The sequence below is a fragment of the Elephas maximus genome, chromosome 19 (genome assembly GCF_024166365.1).
Source record: "Elephas maximus indicus isolate mEleMax1 chromosome 19, mEleMax1 primary haplotype, whole genome shotgun sequence".
Taxonomy (NCBI): Eukaryota; Metazoa; Chordata; class Mammalia; order Proboscidea; family Elephantidae; genus Elephas; species Elephas maximus.
In genome coordinates this window covers 65,982,277-66,006,417 of record NC_064837.1, presented here as the reverse complement: position 1 = coordinate 66,006,417, position 24,141 = coordinate 65,982,277, and the positions used below count along the sequence as shown (strand labels likewise).

The following is a 24,141-nucleotide window of genomic DNA, read 5'->3' as shown; positions in this document are numbered from 1 at the left end:
GGAGGGACAGTCAGTGGGGAGTGGGGGTCCAAAGCTGTCCCTCCCGCCCTTGGAACCCTGCCCTATGGTCCCATGGTACAGGTGAGGCTCCAGAGGTTGAGTGGCCTGCCACGGCAAGGCTCTGGCTGGGGGGGAGGGGTGTCCCTTAGGCAGGGGAGGGGAGCAAATGTCTGAAAAACTCAGGAGCAAGTCTTCCCTCTTCCCTGGGCCCAGATGGGGCTCCCTATGTCCATCGTGTCCAAGCATGCCATCTCTTCGCTCCAGGGGCCATCAGGCTGCCCACCTCCCCAGTCCAGACCTCCCCATCCAGCCCATCACTACCCCACCTCACCTTGTATCCCATCGGCTTGCCAGGAGGGGGCAGCCAGTTGAAGTGGATCTTCCGGGACCCGGCAGCCTTGGCATTGGGGTTCTGTGGGGCCGCTGGGTCACCGCGGAGGAGCGGGGTTGATGACACAGTCCGGCTGGTTAAGCTCCGGTCCAGTTCATCTGTAATGGGTCAAGTGCGGTGGGGAGGGGGGCTGGTGACCAGCCAGCTCAGACACCTTCTTGAAGAGGGGCAGGAGCCCCTCCTCCTCACCACCAGGGGGCGCCAGAGACTGAAACACAGAGGGCTCTTCACCGGCAATTAACTGAGACTGCCCCTAGGGACTCTGGGGGTCAGTACCTCAGAGGGCATCACACCAAGCTTGATAGAGGGCCCAGAAGGGTCTCCTGAGGAATGGGGGAGGAGGGAATTCATCTGCCCGTCTCTCTCCCTTGGCAAAGGAAATGGTTCACAGGAGAACACTTGCCCCTTCCCCCATTAGCCCCTCAGTATCCTCCTTCCTGTCCTATCTTCCTAATAAGGCCTCCTCCTGGGGAGGGACTCATGGACACCACTATAATGGAGGCTGGGACTGATACCCCTCCCAGGAGCCCCCACATTTTAGTTGGAACTGAGGCTGAAGTCAGTTCTCGGGTAGAGCAATGGTTAAGCTGAAAAGTTGGGGATGCCTTGGCAGACAGCCTTGGCGGTCTGCTTTTGGAAGGTTACAGACCTTGAAAACCCTATAGAGCACAGTTCTACTCTGCACACATCGGTCACCGAGAGTCAGAATTGACTTGATAGCAATTAACAACAATGAGGCTAAAGTCAAAGGGATAAGATCTAATTGGAATTCAAGATCCCAGCAGCAGGCCCCAGGGCCAGAGCATGATCCCAGCCTTTGGTTGCCAGATAAAACACAGGACACCCAGTGAAATGTGAACTTCAGATAAACATTGAACAGTTTTTTAGTCTAAGCATGTCCCAAATGTTACATAAAAAAAAAAAAATTGCATAGGATGTACTTGTAAGTGTTCAGTGTTCATATTGAAAGTGTTCAGTGTTGATCTGAAATTCATACTCAACTGAGTGTTCCCTATTTTTATTTGTTAAATCTCCCTCCCCACGTGTTTCAGCTGACGTCCAGTTTTGCCCACCTCCGTCCCCCATGACGACAGTGGCTGAGTGGGGCTGGCCCAGGCGGGCCCCGAACTTGGGGTTGCTAAGGTGGATGTGGAAGCGGCGGGTCTGGCGGCCCCGAAGGAGGGAGTCCATCTCTTGCAGCTCCAGGAGCTTCACCTGCAGCTCCTTCCAGGTCTCCCCAGCATGGAATAGCAGCTCGCCCTCCACGGGGATGTAGTCCTGGGAGTGGGAAGGGGTCAGAATCAGGCCAGGGCTGGGGATGTGGCAACTCAGACATTAGGGTCCTCCAGGGAACGCATTGAGTCATGGCCACACAGCCCACCCTGTGCACATGACACTGCAAAGCCTATCACATGCAGACTGTCACATGGACATGAAACAGCTCCTGTGATTCTAGAGCACCTCCTGTGTATCGGTCAGGTCCCTGAGTGGTACAAACGGCCTGCACTTGGCTACTAATCTAAAGGCTGGCAGTTCAAACCCATCCAGTGGTACCATGGAAGAAAGGTCTGGCAGTCTACTTCTGCAAAGATGACCATCACAAAAACCTTATGGAGCTTAGTTCTACTCAGTAACATATGGGGTTTCCATGAGTTAGAATTGTCTTGATGGCAAGAGGTTACAGGGGTGTCAAGCACTTTACAAAGATTAGCTCATTTGATCCTCACAATGGTATGGGTTTGATGATGTTATCATCCCCATTTTACAGATGAGGAAACTGAGGCATGGAGACCTTAAGAAGCTTGCCCAAGTTCCCACACATAGTTGTGGTGAAGCCGGGATTTCAACCAGGGCTTAGAGAGACACAAGAATGCACTGGCAGCTACAGAATCCCCCACACAAGCAGGCACTCAGCCCTTTGTGAGGCCCCTGGGGGCTGGGATTTGCAGGCCCCACCCAGGAAGGGAAGAACTGTCCCCACACTGTGGCTCTGAAGTCTGGGATCCCAGCAGGCCACAGGCCCTACCTGCTGGGTGGGTGCTTCCATCGGCTCCAGCTTTTTTCCCCAACACTCCAGTTTTCCTGAGCTTCCTAGGATGAATATGTGTGTGTAGTGTGTGTGCGTGTGTGTGCGTGCATGCGTGTAATGTAGATCAACTGTGGGCAGCCAGGAAAAAAAAAAAAAAATCCCTCTCACATGAGACCACTAGGTGGCGCTTCAAACTAATGAGTTTTAATTCCATGGTACAGCTGTCTAGGGCGAGGGCAGGGGACACAAACTCAAAAGATACAAAGAAAGTTCAACTGCTGATGTAAGAAAAACAGGGAATTGCTCTGCCAGACAACTCTCCTGGACCCTTCCGAAAGTGTCCATGTCATGAAATACAAAGCCAGGGAACTGTTTCAGATTAAAGGAGACAAAAGATCATGACAACAAAATGTAATGCCAGACCCTTGATTGGGTCGTGGATTTTGATGGGGGCAGCTATAAAGGACACTACTGGGACCCCTGAATATGAACTGATTATTAGGTACTAGTATAATGGAGCCAGGTGGTGCAGTGATTAAGAGCTTGGCTGCTAACCAGAAGTTTGGCAGTTCGAATCCACCATCCGCTTCTCTGAAACCCTGTGGGGCAGTTCTCCTCTGTCCTGCAGAGTCTCTTTGAGTTGGAGCTGACTGGACGGCAATGGGTTTAGTATGATCAACATGAAGTTTCTTAAGTTTGATACTTGTGTTGTAGGCACGTGGGAGGATATCCTTGTCCTTAGGAAGTGCCTACAGAAGTGTTTAGGGGCCTGTGTCATGATAGCTGCAACTTACTTTGAAATAGTTCAGCAAACAAAACAAAAAACAACTCTATATAGATAGATAAATATGGATATAGATGTATTATCTCTGTATCTAAGCTGTCCCTATTTCTGTATCTAAAGGGAACCCTCGTGGTGCAATGGTTAAGTGCTCGGCTGCTAACCGAAAGGTTGATGGTTTGAACCCACCCAGTGGCTCTGCGGGAAAAAGATATGGTGATCTGCTACCATAAAGATTACAGGCTAGAAAACCCTATGAGGCAGTTCTACTCTGTCACGTGGGGTCACTATGAGTCGGCGCCCCGAAACAGCAACATACCTATCTACATCTAGAGAAGGCAAACATTAGCAATGAGTGATCTATGTAAGGGGTAAGCAGGGCTTTTCTGTACATTTGACTTCTTTTTTTAAAAAAAAGTTGAGACATAATAAAAATCTTTAAATACCAAGACATCTTTACAAAAGCATAACAGGATAGCCAGTATTTCTTGTATAATGTGACGTACCAAATGAAACTTACGAAAATACAAATATGTCCTTGGAATTTTTATTGGGCGCATCAGAGTGGTAATGAGAGATGTTCCTACCAATAAAAAGAAGTAGAGGAAAATGGGGCGTGGCCAAGCAGGGCAGGCCTGGAGAGTGCCAGCCTGATGGGCCAGGAGACCCTGCTACCTTGCTGGTAAGGTTTGCCAAGTGGGCCTGCGGGCTCAGCGAGGCTAGCATTTCTTACTTTCTGAGATAATTTTTGACAGATAATTGTTAAAGTTTTAGATGCTGGTAAAAAATTCAATGGTCCCTGGGTGGTGGAAACAGTCAAGTGCTTGACTACTAGCCGAAAGGTTGGCGGTTCAAACCCACCCAGAGGCCTGGCGATTTGATTCTGAGAGGTCGCAGGCTTGAAAACCCTATGGAGCACAGTTCTACTCTGACACACATGGGGTCGCCATAAGTCAAAATTGACTTGAAGTAACTAACAACAACAATAAATTCAAAATTAAAAACAATCACCACAAAACAAAACCCATGCAAACCAAACCCATCAACCAGCTGGAGTTGGCTGTTCCCTGCTGCTGGGGCCAGTGAGGAAGGGGATACAGGCACAGATGCCACCCCCTGCCTTGAAAGGCCACTCTTGCTGGGCAGAGCCTGTCGGGCAAACAATGAAGGCCCTTGGGATGTCGGGCCCAGGGACAAGGGGCTGGGACCCCAGGTCAAGCAGACGGAAGCCCCCAGGCCTGGGCCAGCCAGAGAGTCCATTTCCATTGGAAGAGTGTGGCTGCCCTGATAGTAATCCTGGGTTGTTGGGGGAGGGGGGTGCTAAGAATGTTCTGGGCTGAGTCCCTGGCAGTGATGGGCTCTGGCCTGGCCTCACAAGGGAAGCAGGAGTGGGTAGGCTGTCTGGGAGGCCAGGCCAAGGACTCGGATAGCTGCCATGTCCTCTGTCCTAGGAACCCAGTGGGGCATCTTTGGACCTCTGGGACGCACCCACAACCCTGCTGGGGACCTCACCCGGTTGCCATGTGCTGTGTTGTCCTGTGTGCGGTAGGAGACTTGGGACTTGCCACTGTCGATGATGCGCCGGATGATGGGAATGCGGGCCACCTGCTCTCCGCGGCTGACGAAGTACTCGGGCTTCTCAAAGGACACCACCCCACTGGCTGCAAGGAGCCCGCACCGGTCAGGGGGTCCTGGCCTCAGCCCCTTTCCTAGCCCTTTCTCTCTGGCCCAGCCCAGCCCAGACTCAAGGAACCTGCGTGTCCCCCTCACCCCCACATCCCTCTGGGGAGGGTGGAGGAAGTGGGTGGAGAAATCTTCCAGAGAGCATTGAGGGGGCTGGAACACAGGGTCCAGCAGACACCCTAGAAGGGTCAGAGCAGAGAAAGGAGGCTGAGCAGGACAAAGACCTGTGGGTCCTGGTGGGGGGGGTGTGTGGTGTGTGTCGCAAGGGCCCTGGATATGGGCAAGGCAATCAGGGCCAATGGTGCAACACCTGGCCCATCCCTCCCCAGTCTGGCCTCAATTCCTCATTTGCCCAAGAGGGGCTTGGACAAAATGAACACCCAATTCCCTTCCGCTCTGACATACTAGGCAGCCTGTTTGACCCCCGAAGTTCAGAAAGGCCATGAGGGAGAGAGGAACAAGGGGACGGGGTGATTATAACAGGCGCTCCCGCTTCTTGCGCGTTTATCACGTGCCAGGCACTGTGCAAAGGGATTTACAGTCACCAATTCCTCACGAGAGCTTGATACCCATTTTGCAGATGGGAAAACCAAGGCTCATAGGGGTTAAATGACTTGCCGCAGGCCATGTGGCCAGGTCCCATTTCTACTGGGATAGCAGGAGGAACAAGGTGCCCCAGGAGTCCCTGGGTAGTGCCAAACAGTTAAGACTCTTGGCTGCTAACTGTAAGGTTGGAGGTTTGAGTCCACACAGAGATGCCTTGGAAGAAAGGCCTGGTGATCCAATTCTGAAAACTCAGCCACTGAAGACTCTTTGGAGCACAGTTCTACTCTGACACATGTGGGGTCACCATGAGTGGGAGTCAACCCAAAGGCCACTGGTACTGGTTAAGGTGCTCCTTTCTGCCCCCCGCTGCTCTTCCCAACCCAACCTTGCTCCTTGATGACGGTGATGTTGACCAGGCGGCGGCCAAGGGTGGCGGTGCCGGAGGGCACGTCGATGGCCTCCACCAGCAGCTGCTTCTCGTCATCATCCTCAGGCCGGATGAAAAGTGGCACGCGCACGTCCACCAGCTCCACGCCCTCCTGGAACTCCACCATGCCCCGGGCATCTGGGTGGGGTGGGGGGCAGTCAGACGTGGGTCAGGGGGCTGCACAAGGGCTGGGGTGTGAGGGTGTGGCATGGGAGTCTGCCACCTACCCTGGTCTGCAGTGAGGGTGTAGTAGCCAGGGGCCACCTTGAGCTCATGGAAGGCCCCCTGCTCTACCTGCTTCTCCGTCAGGCTCAGCAGGGTCTGCTTGGCCGAGCGGGGTGCCATCAGCACTGTGTCCACAATTGTATGGTCCTGCCTGGGGTGGGGAGTCAGGTGGGGATGGTGTCAGGCTAACCTCTCCTCCTGCCTGTCCCCCTCTGCCAGGGGACAAGAGGCAGGGCAGCAAAAGCACAGGGTGGTCTGGCCAGGCAGACCTGGAGGCCCATGTGGCCTCGCCACCCTTGACCTGCAGCCTTGGCCAAGCCACGCAGCTCCCTGAGCCTCGGTGTCCTCCTCCATTAAATGGGCTACCCATTCCCACTCACCAAGAAGGGCTGGTGATGTGAGGAGTAGGGGAGCTAAGACGGGGACAGGACAGCAAAGATGCTCAGAGTGGAGGCTGCAGGCAGACTCCTACCCAGCCACCCCACTGCCTGGGTTCAAATCCTGGTTCTACTTCCTGACAGCTAGATAACCATGGGCAAGTTGCTTAACCTCTCTGGGCCTCAGTTTCCTCATCTGTAAAACAGGGACAGCAATGGTAGCTCACAAGGTTGATGAAAGGGTTGGATAAGATAACACACACACACACATAAAGCCCCTAGAACAATGCCTGGCACGTCGTAAGCACCCAAAATTCTGGTCTCAGTGATTATTATTGATGGTGACTCCACTGTTCTGTTCTCTCCGCATTGAGGCCCCCCTTCTCTCCCCCTGAAAGGCTGGGACTTGGTCAGAAACTGGGGAAGAGGTGGTGACTTGGGTCCATCTACTTGGTAACCTGTCTGGTGCCCAGAGGTGCCTCTAGGATCAGGCTCTCAGGGTCTGGAGGAAGGTCAGAGCAGGGTGCTGGTGGCGGGCAGGGACTGTGTCTGTCTGGTTGCCTGGGGTTTGGCTGTTCTTGGACAGGGCTCATAGTCAGGGCTCCCCACCAGTGTTTGTGGAATGCATGGTCAAGTAAAGGAATGAATAAGGGTCCTAAACCATGACAGGTATCCGGTTCCCTCTTCCTATGGGATGGAGATGGGGCAGGGGGCTGGGGCTGGAGCCAGGCCAGCAGGAGAATGGGGCAGGGGGAAGTTGGGACAGGTAGCTGGGGCAGCAGACAGGCGTGGCAGGTTCTGGGCAGAGGACAGATGGGGCGGGTGGCTGGGGCCGGGGGCTGCCAGCCCCCCATGTGTCTTCCACTCACTTTTTCCCGGCATTGGGCTGCTGCCTGTGGGGGATGAAGAGGAGACAGTGAGTCAGATGGGCAGAGGCGAGGGCTGGGTGGAGGCAGGGTCGGCCTGAGAGCTTAAATCCCCAGGCACCAGGCTGCCCCACCTGCCCCTAACTCACCGGAACGTCGTTTGCTGGAGCTTTTGGGCGCCTGTGACCTGTCTGTACACCTCATTCAGCTGCATGGCAGGGGGCAAAATGAGTCTGGGACCTCAGACCAGGCTGCGCATTGGTCATCCCTTCACCCTGGCCCTCATGAGCCATGGGGGCTCCCCACCCAGAGCCACCCAGGCCAAGAAGACCTCTCAGGGTGGGCTGGGTGCATGCCTGGGGACATGTCCTGACACCCAGGCTCTGCTGCCTTTCCCCTCTCCAGAAACATTCACAGGGACAGATCCCATGTGGACCCCCTAGCCAAGGAAGTCCCTGTTTCCCAACTGGAACAGTCAAGGCAGCTCTACTGCTGTTTTCCTGCCCACCTACCATCCCCTGGTGCCTAGGGAGCCTACCGCCTGAGCCCAGCTCCTGTGGCTCTTACATTTTCCTCCACCTCCTGGCGCAGCTGGTCACACTCACGGGTGTCAGGCTTCAGCAGGTTCTCAGTGCAGAGGCGGGCAAGGCGCAGGGACAGCCCATAGGGCACTGGGGGCAGGTGGGACGGGGGTGTCATCAGCCCCCTGCACAGTGGGCACCGCAGAGCCCACTCTAGGAACCACACTAGGACTGGGGGACAACTCGCCAGTGAGGGGCAGCCCGCCTGGCACACTGAGGCCTGCGTTCGGTTTGTACAGCCATTGGCAAGGGGCAGTGGGTGGCCACACCTGTGCCTGCCCCCAGTACCCACAGCAAACAGAAACAGTGTGATCCTGGGCCCAGGCCCAGCAGTGAATGTGCCCCGGGCCCCCACTGCCAAGGGCTGCAGCGGCCAGCCCACCCTCACCCAGCTCTGTGGGGTTGGTGCTGGCCGAGCGGGTGGCGAAGCCAGGTCGCTGCACGTTGTTGGTGATCTTCCAGCGGATGGTGTCCCGCCCCTTGAGGTTGCCGCTGCGCAGCATGGGCGTGTCCAGGTGGTCGGAGGCCATCAGGTTCTCCCGCAGCATGTAGTGGTCTTCCTTGAAGCCCACCATGTGGCCTGCGGGACAGGGCGCTCAGCCTGCGCCCCCTAGACCCACCTGCCACACCCCATCAGGCAGGATGCTATTCCAGACTCAGCCCCCATGTCCCTCCCTTCCACCCCAGCTGGGGGGCACAGAGCAGTCACAGCCTCCTCCCCCGCCCGATGCCAGGCCCATACCTTGGTTGCAGCAAGGAAGCAGGGCCAGGCAGGCCTAGAAAATGGGGGAAGGTGAGGGTGGGACAGGCTGTGGTGTCCGGCTGCTGCAGCCCAGGGAAGCCGCTCTGTCCACGCGCCCCAGGCCAGTGGCCCAGAGGGACCACAGTGCCTTCCCTGGGGAGATGGGAGCCCTGTGTGGGCAGGAACCCCACTGGGGATGGGGACCCTGAGGGGGTGGGTACACTGTGGGGACCGAGGACCCTGTAAAGATGGGGACCCTGGGGGGGTGGGGACCCTGAGGGGGTGGGGGCCCTGGAAAGGTGGGGACCCTGGTGGTCGGGGACCCTGTGAGGAGGTGGGGACCCTGGTGGTCGGGGACCCTGTGAGGAGGTGGGGACCCTGTGAGGGGGTGGGGGCCCTGCGGGGGTGGGGACCCTGTAGGGTGGGGACCCTGGGTGGGGTGGGGACCTGTGGAGGTAGGGACCCTGGGGTTGGGGACCCTTGGGGACTGAGACCCTGTGGAGGTGAGGACTCTTCGGGGCGGTGGAGACCCTGTGGGGGTGGGGACACTGGGAGGGGTCCCTGGGAGGGGACCCTGTAGAGGTAGAACCCTGTAGGTGGGGACCCTGAGGGGGTGGGGATTATGTGCGAGGTGGAGACCCTGGGGAGGTGGGGACCCTGTGGGGGTTGGAGACCTTGGGGGGGTAGGGGCCCTGGGGGGGAACCCTGGGGGGATGGGGACCCTGTGGGAGTGGGACCCTGGGGGAGTGGGAAACTTGAGAGGGTGGGGACCCTGTGGGGGTGGGGACTCTGCAGGGGTGGGGACCCTGGGGGAGCGGGAAACTTGAGAGGGTGGGGACCCTGTGGGGGTGGGGACCCTGGAGGAGTGGGAACATTGAGAGGGTGGGGACCCTGTAGGGGTGGGCCATGGGGGGTGGGGACCCTGGGGGTTCACCTTGCAGCAGGCGCAGTACTTCCAGCAGAGCAGCAGCAGCAGCGCCAGGAGCAGCAGGAGGAAGATGAGTAGGGGGATAAGCCACCAGAAAGAGCCGGGAGGGCAGTCTGGGGAGGAAGGAGGAGGAGGAGGAAGGCGGTGCCCACCTCCCACTGAGTCTGACAGGCCGCTCACCACTCCCCCCCCACAGCCCGCAGGCTCACCCTTCTTCTTGTGCACCAGGACGGTGCTGTTGGGCCCTGGCTCCCCGTCGCCCTCCACCGTGTAGCTGTAGGTGCAGTCGTCATCCTCGTCCCGGAAGGAGCAGTACTCCACAACCTCCTCCGCTGCACCCACAGGCAGTCAGATGGCACCCAACCCACCCTCCACCCTGAGCACCCCTCCGCGGCACCCACAGGCAGTCAGATGGCACACAACCCACCCTCCACCCTGAGCACCCCTCTGCTGCACCCACAGATGGTCAGATGGCATCGAACCCACCTTCTACCCAAAGCACCCCAGGGCCTGGTGAGGTGTTCCCTATGCTGGGGCACTCTTGGTTCCCCCAGGCCTGAGGCACCTCCCTGGGAAAGATCGAGAGTCCCCAGCAAATTGTGCCCCCTCCCCCAACACAGGGATGGGCATGATGGGGGGCTTCCCTGGGGCCGGGCTCAGGATTTGAACCCAGCAGCATCTAAGGATGCAATCTGTCCCCCATTTCCCTGCCCTGGGCATCCTGCAGGGCTTGGAATCTAGAAAGTCGATTCTAACCTAGAAAAGAGGAGGCTGTGTGCCTGGCCTGATTATGTGCCCTGCTTGGCCCATGTGCCCTGCCTGTCTATTTGCCTCTTGCCCAAGCCAGGTGCCTCCTGCCCAGACTCTTTGGTCCCAACTCAGCTGTGTACCCTCTGGTCAGACTGTGTGCCCCTGGTCCAGGTTTTGTGTTCCCTGGCCAGACTGTGGGACCTTAATCCAAATAGTGAGCCCCCTGGAAAGATGAGTGACATTCCTGCCTATTCGGTGCCCCTGCCTGGACTCACTGCACCCCCAGCCCCCAGCCCTGCCGCACACCTTTCTTCAGCTCATCCACCATCTTGACCTTGAAGCTGCACTCCTCACATGCATGCCCCTTCTTCTCTCCAGTGCCCCAGGCCTGGCACTGCACACAGGAACGCAGATCCTCACAGAGGCCCAGGCGGATCTGGGTGGGAGGGGAGGGGACAGACAGGCACTGTTCTGGGGGTTCCAGGCCCCAGTCTCCTGCCCTTGGCTAGCTTCTACAGCACCAGGTTAAGCCTCCCGTCCTGCCCTGTGCCCCTGGGTTGCCATGCCTACACACCCCGCGCCGTCCTAGCCTTACCGCCGAGTAATTGATCTCGCAGGTGGTGTCCGTGTACAGCGACTGCTGGTTGCAGTGGCAGCGTCCACACTCGCAGTGGCCACGCCCATTACAGATGCCCTGGGGCAGGGGAGGCACCAGTGAGCCCGCCGTGCCCCCATCCCTGCCCTCTCCTTTCCTTTCTCTTCACCGGGCATCCTTCTAAGGATGACCCTGACTGGGCACCCCCTTGACCACCCTGCCCTGCCTGCCCCTATGCCCAGGCCTACCCCATTGCTGTCAGTGCAGGTGGCATTGCTGAGGGGGCAGTCGCAGCTTGGTCCCGTCCAGCCAGGCTCACACACACACTGGCCCATGGTACAGTGTCCCCGGTCTGCAGAGAGGGGAGGAAAGGAAGAGGAGAACAACATTCCCACCTGCAGTCCCAGGCTGTCTACCTTCCAGGGAGGAACTGTTGGAGCTGAGCCTTGGAGCTAGGATGTCTCCGGCCAGGGGCAGAAGTTATCTCTTCCTCCTTCTCCTGGAATGTTCTTCTCTTCATCTCTCCCCCATCCAATCTTCTACCTCCACCTTGCAGCCAGAGTAACTGTCCCAAAACACAAATCCAATCATATGGCTCTCCTGTTTAAAAACCTCTAATGGGTCCTGGCCAATGCAATAAGCTATCAAAAATAAATAAATAAGTAAAAGGTATACATATTGGAAAGTAAGAAATAAAATGGTCATTTGCAAGTATCAGGTCCACCCAATAAAACAGAAGAATCTACAAATTATTAGATTCCATAAGTGAGTTTACCAAGGTGGCTGGATACAAGGTTAATATACAAATAGTTAGAAATGAAATTAAAACTCCCATTGATTCCCTTTTGCCCAAAGGACAAATTCCAATAGAGCCCTAGTGGTACAACGGTTAAGCATTCAGCTGTTAACTGAAAAGTTGCCGGTTCAAACCCAGCCGGGGGCTCTGTGGGAGAAAGATCTGGCGATCTCCCGTAAAGATTACAGCCTAGAAAACCCTACGGGGCAGTTCTACTCTGTCACGTGGAGTTGTTAGGAGTCAAAATCAACTTGACGGGACCTAACAACAACGATCCCTGAACTAGAATAAGGGTCAACTAACTGTGGCCTGTGGGTCAAATCCAGCTTATCACCTGTTTTTGTAAATAAAATTTTATTGGAACACAGCCACACTCATTTGTTTATGTATTGTTTCTGGCTGTAGAGTTGAGTAGTTGTGATAGAGGCTGTATGGCTTATAAAGCTCCAGATATTTGCTCTCTGGCCCCTTGAGAAATGTTTGGACTAGACTAGAACTGGACCAGCCCTGAACTAGAACTAGCCCTTCCCACTCTGGCCCTGCCTTCTCCCTTCCTCCCCATGCCTCCACCTGTACCAACTGCCTGCCTTTCTCCACATGTGCTGGATTCTTCCTTTCATTTCTCTGAGCACCTTCTGGGACTGGCAGTTGGAGTGAAGAAATGGCAGGGAAAGCAGGAATGGAAGAAAGGGTAGAAAAGTAGGGACTCGACCCCCAGTGCCAAGTATACCAAAACAAAAAACCAAACCCATTGCCGTTGAGTCGATTCCAACACATAGTGACCCTATAGGAGAAAGCAGAACTTCTCACAGGAGTGGCTGGTGTTTTCGAACTGCTGACTTTTTGGTTAGCAGCTGAGCTCTTAACCACTGCACCACTAGGGCTCCATCAAACATACAGTGGAAGTTTAATAAGTATTCAATGAGTTCAATGTTCACTGAAGCATTTGATGAGTCAAATTTCATTCCTCCTCCTCCATTCAACCACCAAATCCATTCACGTGCCAATGGATGTGAGTTCCTTGCCCCCCTGCCCAGCTCCGGAGCCCCTGGCCAGACTGTGTGTCAACCACCTTGGCCCAACACTGCGTCAGGCCCTGTGAGGACACAGAGGAGGCATAACTCCAGCCCTGCTGCTACAAGTGCGGCATCTTCCAGAAGCAAGACTGTCATCATGCACTTCACCCGCCAACCGTTGAAGGTTGAGCTGAGTGGTGCTGGCCCTAATGAAGGGGAGGGGTTGGCACAGACTGGAGCTGCCAGAGAGGATCCCAGGGGAGCCAATGTCTTAAAAGGAGAAGGGAAGGTCAAGCTGGCAGGGGCCTGGGGCATCAAGTTTGTGGATGAGATGAGTGAGGTCCGGGGTGGGGCAAGACTTGGGAAGCACTCAGGGTGGCCAGAGCAGGGCTTGGATCACCCGCACTGGGTGTTGAAGGGAGAGTTCGATGGGGCGGGGTGGGGGGCGGACACCCAGGTCGCCCCGCCGCCGCCAAGCTCACCGTTACAGAGGAAGCCGGAGGTGCGGGGGCACTGGAAGTTGTCGAACTCGCAGAACTGGCCTTCATAGCGGCCCTCGCCGTAGCACACGCAGCGCCCACACTGGCACTCGCCATGGCCTGAGCATGGCTCGGTCTCCCCCTCCCGCAGACAGGGCTGCTTGTCGCTCAGCGAGCCGGTGGAGCAGTTGCAGGTCTTGCCACTCCTGGGGGAGAAACCAGTCACTTCCCAGAGCCCACAAGAGGGGCTGGGCTTTTAGGGTCCCATTTCACAGACAGGGAAACCAAGGCTCTGAGAGGGCCGCAGTGGCTGAGCTGAAGCTCAAACCTCAGTCCCCTGATACGCCCGCCCCCCAGTGTTCCTTTCTCACTGCTCTTGAAGCTTTAAGTGCCCTTGGTGTTGCTGTGTGCTATCGAGTCCATTCCGACTCACAGAGACCCCATGTGACAGAGCAGAACTGCCCCATAGGGTGTTCTGGCTGTAACCTTCGCAGGAGCAGCTCCACAGATCTTTCTTCTGTGGAGCTGCTGAGTGGGTTTGAACCACCAACCTTTCGGTCAGCAGCCAAGCCCTTAACTTTTGCACCACCAGGGCTCCCCAAAAGTCCTTATGTTCATGTATGACTCTATTTCTGAGGAAGTAATTTTAATATATAGGCTTATGGCTCAGAATACGAAAAGTACCAGAGAGAAGGAGTGTAAAATAACCTGCCCTTCTACTCCAGCCCCCGACACCCACTCCACCCCCTGAAAGCTACCACTGTCCCAATTCTTGTGTTGCTTTGCAGAGACAGTCTATACATCTATCCATTGCCAACTGCGTTTCACTGAGCGCCCCCAACAAGTGGGTGCCCCCTCTCCTACTGCCCCTCCCCCACCCTGACAGCATCAGGCCCTTGTCGGGCCCCAAGCCCCTCTCGGGTCAGCTGAGTCTGCCCCACACTCACCAGCCCTCATTGCACACACAGTGTCCACACATGAAATCCCCGTTGAAGGTGCAGAAAGGTGACTGTATCTCTTTTTGCTGGAATGAGATGATTGGGGTGGTGTACGGTGGGGAAGGGGAACGTGGGACACTTTCACTGCCCTCTGCCCCTCAGGGAACATGCGAGGGCCATGTGGTCACAGGAGGCTCTGCTTCGTGGCTCAGGGCTCAGCACGTTGGCTCGGACCCTCCTGCCCATCACCAGGGCGGCGCCATACCAGCTCGCAGGTGCACATGTCACAGATGATGCCCACGTCCATCTTGAGACCGTCAGAGAAGGAAGGCTTCAGGTGGACGTTCCCTCTCTGGTCACCTTCTGACAGTTGGCACACGTGGGTCCCCTCCACATCCTCAGCGGCTCGCAGCTGCACGTGGTATGTGCCCTGTGAAAATGCTGCTGTCAGCTAAGGCAGACCCTGCCCTCAAGCTCTGGGCATGTGCCTTTGGATGCGGCTACAGATAAACTGAGACATGTGCCAAGCTCATCCGAGTCACCGACCCAGGAGGATTTGAACCCAGGCCTGTCTAACTTTCCGAGGCCACACTCTTGACACTGCTTGGAAAAGCCCTGCCCCTCGTGGGCACTGTGCCAGTCCTCTCTGCCCGCTGCCCCCACCAGAGGTGTACCACTTTCCCACGCTCGATGTGGAAGGACCCAGTCTTTGTCTTTTGGAACATCTCGGAGGTGACCTCTGTCCGCACCCCTCGGGGGCTGTCCAACGCCCGGATGTCCAGGTTGGAGCGAATGGCCTAAAGGAGGGTAGGTGGTCAGTGGTCTTTGGCACGGAGCCTAGGCTTCCCCACTCTGGCCTGGCCTGGCTCCCCTCCACTTCTGCCTGCGTGGAGGATTTGGGGGTGATATTGGAAGGGTCATGGTGGCAGAAGCCCAGAGGAGTCTGGGGTCAGCCCAGCTTGGTTCCTCAGCTCCCCAGGGACCGCCAGAGACCCTTCATCACTGGCCCAACTCAGGACCCCTTTCTTAGCTGTGACCTGCCCAAGACACTCCTGGCCCATTCCGCCTCTTCTCCAGCCCCACCCCAAAGGGCTCAGCCCAGGAGGCCTCATCCGGCCAGCCCTCACCTCGAAGGCCTCCTGCAGCAGCTCCACAATGTTGGATGAGTCCTCCTGCAGCACGCCCAGTGAGGAGACGGGAAAGTATGTGTGCAGCTTCTGCGGAGAGGGATACCACACCCGACTCAGCCCTCCATAGGCCTCACCCTGCTGAGGTCATCTACATTAGGCAGGGTTAGCCCCATTTTGCAGGTGGGAAGACTAAGGACTGGAACCTGCCCAGTGTATTTCAGAGCCTACCCTCCTAGCCCCCGCTTGCTTGGGAGTTAGGCTGGGGGATGGGCACACCAACTCACCCTCCCACCAGGGCCCACTCTCAGGGGACCCAAAAGCTTTGGGGAGTGTTATGGATTGAATTGTGTCCCCCAATAATATGTATTGAAAATCTTAACCCCTATATAGGTGAAACCCTGGTAGCCTAGGGGTTAAGTGCTACGGCTGCTAACCAAAGGGTTGGCAGTTGGAATCTGCCAGGCGCTCCTTGGAAACCCTATGGGGCAGTTCTACTCTGTCCTATAGGGTCGCTATGAGTCGGAATCGACTCGACGGCAATGAGTTTGGTTTTTTGGTTATATAGGTGAATATAATCCCATCTGGGAACGGAGTTTTCTTTGTTAGATTAATGCACTCAAATTAGTGTGTGTCTTAAGCCAATCAGTTTTGAGATATAAATGGAACAGTTTAGGCACAGAGAAGGAAGCACAAATGCAGCGAAAGATACATGCCACACGAAGTTCTCCAAGGAACTGAGAACAGAAGCTGAAAAGAGACGAGGACCTCCCCCCAGAGCTGACAGAGAGAGAAAGCCGTCTCCTAGAGCCAGCTCTCTGAATTTGGACTTCTAGTCTCCTAAACTGTGAGAAAATGAAGTTCTGTTTGCGAAAGCCACCCAGCTGTGGTATTTCTGTTATAGCAGCACCAGAGATGGAAGACAGAGAGGGAGGAAGGCTGTCTGAGCGCGACCCGGCCTCCCTACCTCGTAGTAGCTGTAGGAGTGGTTGGTGACGGCAAAGATGGGGATGATGTTGTGTTTGCCAAGTAGGCGCACCAGGGTGGGCACCGATGGGTAGTCCTGCGTCTTGTAGTGGGTGTAGGTGCCTGAGGCATCCAGGTGGCAGTCTTCGTCATTGCGCCTCATGATGCCCGCCAGCACGTTGGCGCCATCGGCCTCGTAGTGGAAGGCCGACTCGGTGGAGAACACCAGCAGGTGGGTGCTCTCTGGGCGCCAGCCGATGTTCCTCTGGGGAGGGGAAGGAGGGACATGGAGGACATTTAGCACAGTGTAGCATAGGGCAGTGAAAGTGGACTCCAACCGGGGGTTAGGCCAACGGGTTAATGCTACGTCCCCATCATAAATGATGACGAAGGTGAGGGACGATGAAGGAAACCAGAGACAAGGTGTGGGGGGATGGGAAATGAACGCAGGGCCTGTGGGCACAAAGGGCCCCACGGAAGATCTGAACCAGGCTCCTCCGAAGCCCACTCAAGCTCTCAACCATTTGGTGGGAATATGTTCACAGCACAGGAAAATGTACACAATATAATGTTAAATGCAGAAAGGGTAGATAAAATAGGTGCAGTGGTGTACAGCGGCCTGTTAGAAAAACATACTTGGTGACTGGGAACTATGGATTACGAGAGCAAATGCTTATGTTCAGCGGAGAAAAAGGAGGTTTCGGGATTATAAGTACATGGATTCCAACAATATCAACGTAAGGAAAAGAGAACAAGGTAAGTTGACGGGGTAACCAGTGGCTGTTTGATGATGGTGAAATGATGGCAACTTCTGGCCTTTGTTTACTAGGCTGCAGAATTTTCAAAATGAAAAATAAAATTCATGTACACGTGAAAAGAAATGCTCTCTTTAGTTGTCCAGCACAGTTGGAGACTGGGCAACTCGTGGGTCCTGGGAGACTGGCATTAGTAGGGGGATTGGCTGGGAGGCTGGCCTCAGGGCACAGAAGATTCTGGAACCCCAAGGCCCATGTCTGCCTTGCTGATTAGTGTGATTGCTCAGGTTGGAGACCTTGGCTCCCAGCATATCTACACTGGGATTAAAATTCAGGGCCATCCAGAGGGTCTGAATTTGTTTTGGGGCCTGGGGTATGCAGGCTCATGGCTGTCCCTTCAGGAGCCCCCTGAGCCTGGCACCAGGGCAGGCCAGCAGCAGCTCAGGTCCTTGCAGAGAAGTTGCCGGTTCCAGTTGGGCTGGCAGTGGCCCCAGCGCTCACCGTGCACACAGCTGTCTGCAGGATGGCATCAAAGCCTCCTTCTGGAGCATCCAGGTTGCCTGAGATCCGCTCTCCCTGCAGTTTACTCCGGAACTCTTCCACATCTTGAGTCAGGCTGATGACGTTCTTGAAGGAGAAGGGGGGGTCACTGTGGGGCCAGGGCTCCTTGAGCCTGGGCAGAGGTGGGAGGGAGAGAGAATGCGTCATTAGGGAGAAGGCTCCACAGACCCCAGGGCCCACCCTCTCTGGCCAGTGCCCCCTCCACTCATTTCACCCAAAAGAAGAATTTCAAGGGTGTGGGTGAGCAAGGAGGCGGGCCACCCAGTCAGGACCCCTGCCCACCTGGGGCCCACTGAGTCACTCACTTCTCAGGCCTCATGTCCGTCTGGGGAACGCTGACTTTGTCCACAAACTTGCCGAACCCGATAGTGTAGTCACTGGTGAGCTGTCTCAGGACCTGGGCTGGGCACCCATAGGAGAAAGGGGGCAGCTGATCCAACAACACCAACCACCACCACCAACTGCCACGGAGTCAATTCCAAATCATGGCGGCCTCACGTGTGTCTGGGTAGAACTGTGCTCTGGAGGGTTTTCAGTGGCTGATTTTTGGGAAGTAGATTGCCAGGCCTTTCTTCCAGGGCACTTCTGGGTGGACTTGAAGCACCAACCTTGTGGTTAGCAGCTGAGTGCTTAACTGCTTGTGCCACCCAGGGATACTGAGCCCCAATACTCATACCCCCAAATAAACACAAGGGCCCCGGGGCAGGCTTGGGAAGGAGGAAGAAGGAGAATAACATCTTACTGCCAGCACTCTACAGGCTGGACATCAGGTCAGGCTCATAATAGCTCTTGTCCCTGTTTACAGATGAGGGAAATAGGACTCGGGGGACCCAGAGCCATGAAGCTGGCAAGTTGGGGGCTAAACCCAGCTCTGTCTGCTGAGCTGAGACCTCAGCAAGCCTCATGAAGGGGGTCCTCCCTTGTCGGGGCTAGATGGCTCTGGTGCTCCCCCTGGGCCTTTCCTGATGTCCCCAGTGGTTGGGCAGATCTGGTCGGAACCCTTCCCTGATAATGGGGGAGGATGTTCTCTTGGGGCTCAGACATCCTGTCTCTCCTTGTGGGGTGGGTGCAGCTGTCCTGAGTGCAGGCCTCCTGAGCAGCTATCTGGTTGAGGCCACCTGTTCTCCGAGCCCCCTGTCCTCTACACTGGCCCAGCATACCCAGGTTCTGCCCCATCTGCTTGAGGTTGGCCAGATCGTCGGACATGGAGTTGGAGAAGTCCATGAGGATGTACAGGTCCACGGGACTCTCAAGGGGTTCAAACACCTCAAACTCGAAGTGCCGCTCCTCTCCTGGCCGCAGCCGGACCCGCAGTCCTTGGGGTGACACCTGACTGCGTTTCAGGCTTGTGTCAATGTGGGTCTCCTGCGTCCAAGGGAGGAGGACAGCTGGCCTGATGGGGAGCTTCTCAACCCAGCCAAGGGACACAGCACGCCCCTGGGTTTGGAGAGCCCACCTCCCTCAATCCCCGCACCGGGCACCTCTGTGATCTCAAAGCTACTCTCCATGATCACCACGCTCTCCTGCCGGCAGCCCGCAGCCAGCAGCTCTGCCTGGGTGTTGCAGCGCCGCTCCTTGAACATCTGGCCAGAAGGAGATGGGGTCAGCGGGGACAGTGCCCATCCCCTGGCTGTCCTAACCCCTGGATTTTACTTCCAGAGGAATGTTCTGGACCCTTGCCTGTTCTCCCACACCCACCTGGCCTGAGCCTGGGCTGAGGGTGTGGCCAGTGTAGACTTTGCCAGAGCCAGGGTTTGGTACGACAAGGTGGGGCATCTGGGCTGGGGAGGTGGCCCAGGCTGGGGAGGTGACCCGGGCTGGGGAGGTGGCCCAGGCTGGGCCCCGGCTCCAGGGGGTAGGTCCTCACCTCATCGGTGCAGTAGGCGCAGTCCTTGTCCACGCGGATACACTCAGTGCAGCTCTTCACCTGAGCCTTCTTGCAGCGGTTCCCTGGGGGCAGGGACAGCATCACGTTGGGATAGACCTCAGCAATGGCCACGCCCTTCCCACGGGCACCCCACTTGAGAGAGGTGGGATTCTCTCCCGTTTTTACAGAGAAGGACGCGGAGGAGACCCAGGGGTTACACAATCTGCCTCAGGTAGCACTGGTAGGAACCAGCAGAGCTAGGTCTCAAACCTGTGACTTTCTGCTCAAGTCTGGAGGGAAAAATAGGGGGCTGGGACAAAGTGCTGGTCATTCACTGCCTGGAACCCTGGCTGTCTCCTCGCCTGGTAACTCCTCGGATCCTGCAAAGTTTCCACCACCTTTCCCGAGGCCTGGGATGAGCCGCATCCACCGTGCAATCTCTCCCCATCACAGCCCGGCCTCGCAGCACAACTGCCATGTGACTTGTCTGTCATATGAGCCTCCTCCAGAGTCAGGGGACTGTGTCTGTCTTATCACTGTGTTCCCTGGGCCTGTCTCCGGGTGGTGCAAATGGTTAATGTGTTCAGCTGCTAAATGAAACGTTGGCAGTTCTAATCCACCCAGAAGTACCTTGGAAGAAAGGCCTGGAGATCTACTTCCAAAAGCTCAGTCATTGAAAACTCCATGGAGCACATTTCTATTCTGACACATGTAGGGTCACCATGAATTGGAATCAACTTGACATCAACTGGTTACTGGTTCCCAGGGCTAGCACAAAGCCTGGTACCCAGTAGGTCCTCAGTAAACAAATGAGGTAAAACTCCAGTTTATCCCTCAAAAGTTATTGGGATTCACTTTGACTCTGTTTTGTTAAAAACACAATAGGGACTTGCTAGGTACACCCAGTGTACACAGTGGGTAGTCTCTTGGGCTCCAGGCAATAACGTGCTGGTCAATGTTTAAAGATGATTATGCTCTTTTAAGATCTATCTGTATGGGATCAAACCGACAACAGCAACTCAAAAGATTAGATAAGAACCTGGGCGGGGGGGGGGGCAGTTTATGTTAATGTGGGAGGAACAACTCAGGAAAGGAGGACGCAAATGGTTTCACAACCAGAAGAATGTAATCAATGTCACTGAATTGTACATGTAGAAACTGTTGAATTGGTGTATGTTCTGCTGTATCCTCAACAACAACAAAAAGTAAAATAAATCATAAAAAAAATTGGTGGGGACCAAATCAGTAAGAATAAAGTTACAATAACTACCTTCCCTGTTAAAAAAAAAAAAGCCTGGGTGGGAGGCGCAGGGAGCTCTGATGGATAATATTTGCCAATTTCCCTAGTGTAAATATTCCCACCAAGATCTAGCTCAAGCTCTCAGCATAACCTCAACTGACAGGCAAAACTCAAGGCGTAGGAGCTGGCCCAAGCCAGCTGAATGGAGACACTCAGAGAGCAGGTGGCATGGGGTCAGAGGCCTCTCTCTCCTCTGAGTCCCCGTCAAATGTTTCGACTTCACTCAAGGCCTCAGCATATCTGGAGTTGCTCATTCTCAGAGTGAGTCTCACTTCTCTTCTAGACAGAATCCCCCTGTCCCTGGATTCTCAGGCCACACAGCCCAAGGCTCCCGATTCCACAGGCTGAGGGGCAGGGAGCCTCGAGCTTCCCAGCCCCTGAGCGCACTGTTCACTTGTAAGATGGCTGAGTGTCTGGGTGAGCGGAGGCACCATGTGAGGCGCATGCCCTGAAAAGTGGGTCCCTGCTGCACTCACCCATGTGCCCGGGGAAGCTGACGCTCAGCAGGGCCGCCAGCAGCAGCCTGGTCCATAGGCTGGGGCTCAGCCCTCCCATCCTCTTCCTCCTGTAACAGAACAGCCCACATATGACATCTCCACACTGGTCCATCCTGTCAGCTCTGCAGGGGAGCTGGAGCCATTGCCATCGGGCCAGTGTGGAAATCGAGGCTCTGAGCGCTTCCGTGACACCATCAAAGCCACACAGCCAGCAAGGGCAGGCGCAGGGACCCAGAGTGCTGGCTTTCCCACTGCCCCTCACCTGTCGCCCTGGAATGGCCAGATGTCCTGCAGGCCTGCGCCCACTGAGGGAAGCCTCACCCTTCACCTCTGAAGGCTCCGGGCTTCAAGCTTGTCCCAAGGCTAGGCTCTCAGTACTGGTCTCCAGAGGGCAGGCCAGGTCTTATTCTGTCTTTGCCTTTCAGACTTCAGCAGGCCTGGATCAGGCTGGATAGGGAGAGAGGGGGCCCTAGCCCTACCTTCCTGCCACTCTCCGTCCTGACCCACTCACCCCTTGGTGAGGGGTAGCATGCCCAGGAGGAGAGGGGCCCCATGAGCTGTGAGGCCTGGGAATGGGGGGAGTCAGCTTCTGCGATGGCTGCCTGGCTCTCCAGGGTGGGGCCTGAATCCCCTGCCCTACCGCCCACTGTTGCCACCCCAGAGTGGAGTTTCCGGGGACCCTGAGCTCTCCGAGCAGGCCACTCCTTTCTAGAGTCAGCCCAGAGCTAGGTGACAAGCCCCTTCCTGCACACACTCATACTCACTGAGTCAGCTGCCCCAGGAACCCCCACCTGTCTTGTGTTCACTATCAAACCATCTCAAGTCAGCAGGACACTCGGGGCAGCCACAGGCATCCCTGAGGCCTCCAGAGAGAAGGGACTGGCCAGCACCACGAGGCCTGCAGAGCTGAGGACAAAGGTCCTTGCCTTGCCTCTCTCTCCAAAGAGAGTCTTCCCAGAGGCCCGAGACCACATTGTGCCCACTGGCCCTCCCACCTGAGTCTGTTCTCAGTCCCCAGCGTGTGGGGCAGGGGCAGCCCAGGCCAGGCCCAACAGAGTTAGGGAGACTTGTCTGTGCTTTGGGGCCAGGAAGACATTGCCTCCCTCCCCAAAAGCATGTGGCCTCAGGAGGTCATGACAACTTCAACACATCCACAGGCAGGACCACCTGGGCACCAGCCCCACCAGAGGCGGTGGCTAACGAGGACCCTGGGCAAAGTGCCCTGAGCCTCCAAGGCAGGGCTCCTTGGGGGAAATAACTTTCCTGCAGCCGTGGGGTGTGGGTACCACACCCACAGGCCACACAATGCAGCTTCAGCCCCGGAGGCACCATTACACACAGGTACAGCTGGGGCAGAGCCAGCTCTTGTTTGCCCTCCCCGTGCCCACAGCCGGGCACCCCGTGAGCACACCGTAAACACGGACCCCCTCTCAGTGGTGACAGCCAGCGTGTGCCCTGCGCATCACATTCATGATGGCTACTTAATCAGCTCGGGACCCTGTACAAAAATTCTCGCGTTCTCCCCATTTCACAGATAAGGAAGTGGAGACACAGAAGGCTGCAGGGCTAGCCCACCACACAGCCAGCTGGGGGGGAGCCCAGACAGGCCCCGGCAACCCCAACCCCCATTTACCAGCCAGGTTATCCCCAGAGGCTACAAAATGGCAGAGATGGGCCAGATATCCACTCGGAATTGTCTTGTTGGACTCAAATTTTGTTAAAAAAGTTTTAAAAGTAGTTGCTAACATTACAAAAGATGAAATTTCGCATAAAAATAAAGCTTGCGGGTTTATCGGCAAGTGTGGCCGAGATGGGCTGGGCAGAGGTTGCGGGACATTCACTCCCTCAGGCCCCCATGGACCACACATACAGGCTGGGCTCTCCTCACACCCCACCTCCCTCTTCACCCCATGGGACCCCTGCTCGGCACACCGAAGCCCCCTGCCTCAGCTGTCCCTTCCTGCTGTCCCAAGTCCCTACCCTGGAGAGCCCGGGTGCTCACCCTCAGGGTCAGCTGCTGTGAGAAGCTGGGGGACCGTTGCCCCTAGGCTGCTGTCACCATGGGAAACCAGGGCTAAGGAGGCAGATACTTCTTCCCAGTGTCCTGCCACCTCTCCCTTTAGCCCCCAGAGCGAAGATCCTCAGCCCGTGGGGGTAGCAATGACTACTGCCTAGGCGCTGTGTTCAGGGTGTGGCAGGGCCAGTGGAGAGGTCAGGCCCTGCCCTTGGGAGCCATCTAGGGCCCCTGTGCCCACATTCAGAGCTCACCACCAGGGGCCAATAAGTGGGAAAAGGGGTGGCATGGAAGAGCTTACAGTGGTAGGCATAGCCTCCAGGGCTGTTGAGTGAGGTCAGGAGAGCTTCCTGGAAAAAACGGTGTCTACAGCCGACTTTGGGAGGAGGGCTGGTGTGTGCTCGCCTGAGAGGGAAGCCAGGGAGTCCCCAGGCCCTGAGAGAACTGTGGCACTACACACGGCAGCCCATGCCCAGCTGAATGGGGGGTGCTCACCTCTCTGGGTGGCTGCTCCTCTGAGGACCCAGCCTGTAGGCCTGCCAGCTGCCTGGCCTCTGCCCAGTTCTCCCCACACCCTTCCAACACCCAGGCCTCTTCCTGCTGCCGGCCTCTGGTTGTCCCAGCCCCAGGATCTGCCAGCCAAGAGCCTTTTCTGGCTCCTCCTGGTCTCTGCTCCCCGGCACACCCTGGCATGCTAGGCACCTGCCCCGGGCAGAGTCTGTGAGCCTCCACCAATGGAAGAGCCCAGGAAACAAAAGCCACCGGCCCTGCCCCACCAGCTCCCTGGCCTGGCTGCCCAGTGCTGGGTGGGCATCCGCATTTTCCTTCCTCTGAGGCCCAGACTGGGCACCCAGCTCTGGGCCCCGGGGCCCCCGGCCGCCTTCCTGCGCTGCGTCTGCTGTCC

General features: G+C 56.4%; 1 protein-coding gene across 5 annotated transcripts in view; it reads right to left on the bottom strand.

Moving 5' to 3' along the window:
- Nucleotides 1–24,141, bottom strand: part of ITGB4 (integrin subunit beta 4) — a 32,808-nt gene that overhangs the window by 8,428 nt on the left and 239 nt on the right. For 4 of the 5 annotated variants that reach the window (XM_049860176.1, XM_049860178.1, XM_049860179.1 and 1 more), the window contains exons 2-28: nucleotides 21,203–21,291; nucleotides 19,427–19,509; nucleotides 19,041–19,142; nucleotides 18,720–18,924; nucleotides 17,865–17,961; nucleotides 17,500–17,671; nucleotides 16,245–16,508; nucleotides 15,278–15,367; nucleotides 14,825–14,947; nucleotides 14,416–14,580; nucleotides 14,160–14,236; nucleotides 13,216–13,418; nucleotides 11,170–11,273; nucleotides 10,922–11,020; nucleotides 10,633–10,762; nucleotides 9,786–9,908; nucleotides 9,583–9,689; nucleotides 8,649–8,682; nucleotides 8,295–8,486; nucleotides 7,893–7,996; nucleotides 7,475–7,533; nucleotides 7,329–7,352; nucleotides 6,085–6,233; nucleotides 5,816–5,995; nucleotides 4,714–4,862; nucleotides 1,465–1,669; nucleotides 332–489 (exon numbers count right to left, since the gene is read on the bottom strand). In XM_049860176.1, coding sequence (XP_049716133.1) covers nucleotides 332–489; nucleotides 1,465–1,669; nucleotides 4,714–4,862; nucleotides 5,816–5,995; nucleotides 6,085–6,233; nucleotides 7,329–7,352; nucleotides 7,475–7,533; nucleotides 7,893–7,996; nucleotides 8,295–8,486; nucleotides 8,649–8,682; nucleotides 9,583–9,689; nucleotides 9,786–9,908; nucleotides 10,633–10,762; nucleotides 10,922–11,020; nucleotides 11,170–11,273; nucleotides 13,216–13,418; nucleotides 14,160–14,236; nucleotides 14,416–14,580; nucleotides 14,825–14,947; nucleotides 15,278–15,367; nucleotides 16,245–16,508; nucleotides 17,500–17,671; nucleotides 17,865–17,961; nucleotides 18,720–18,924; nucleotides 19,041–19,142; nucleotides 19,427–19,509; nucleotides 21,203–21,281 — 3,477 coding nt within the window. In that variant the 5' untranslated portion in view covers nucleotides 21,282–21,291. Of the gene's footprint in view, nucleotides 1–331; nucleotides 490–1,464; nucleotides 1,670–4,713; nucleotides 4,863–5,815; nucleotides 5,996–6,084; nucleotides 6,234–7,328; nucleotides 7,353–7,474; nucleotides 7,534–7,892; nucleotides 7,997–8,294; nucleotides 8,487–8,648; nucleotides 8,683–9,582; nucleotides 9,690–9,785; nucleotides 9,909–10,632; nucleotides 10,763–10,921; nucleotides 11,021–11,169; nucleotides 11,274–13,215; nucleotides 13,419–14,159; nucleotides 14,237–14,415; nucleotides 14,581–14,824; nucleotides 14,948–15,277; nucleotides 15,368–16,244; nucleotides 16,509–17,499; nucleotides 17,672–17,864; nucleotides 17,962–18,719; nucleotides 18,925–19,040; nucleotides 19,143–19,426; nucleotides 19,510–21,202; nucleotides 21,292–21,485; nucleotides 23,058–24,141 lie in introns of those variants that run through there. The other variant, XM_049860177.1, reaches the window with a different exon arrangement.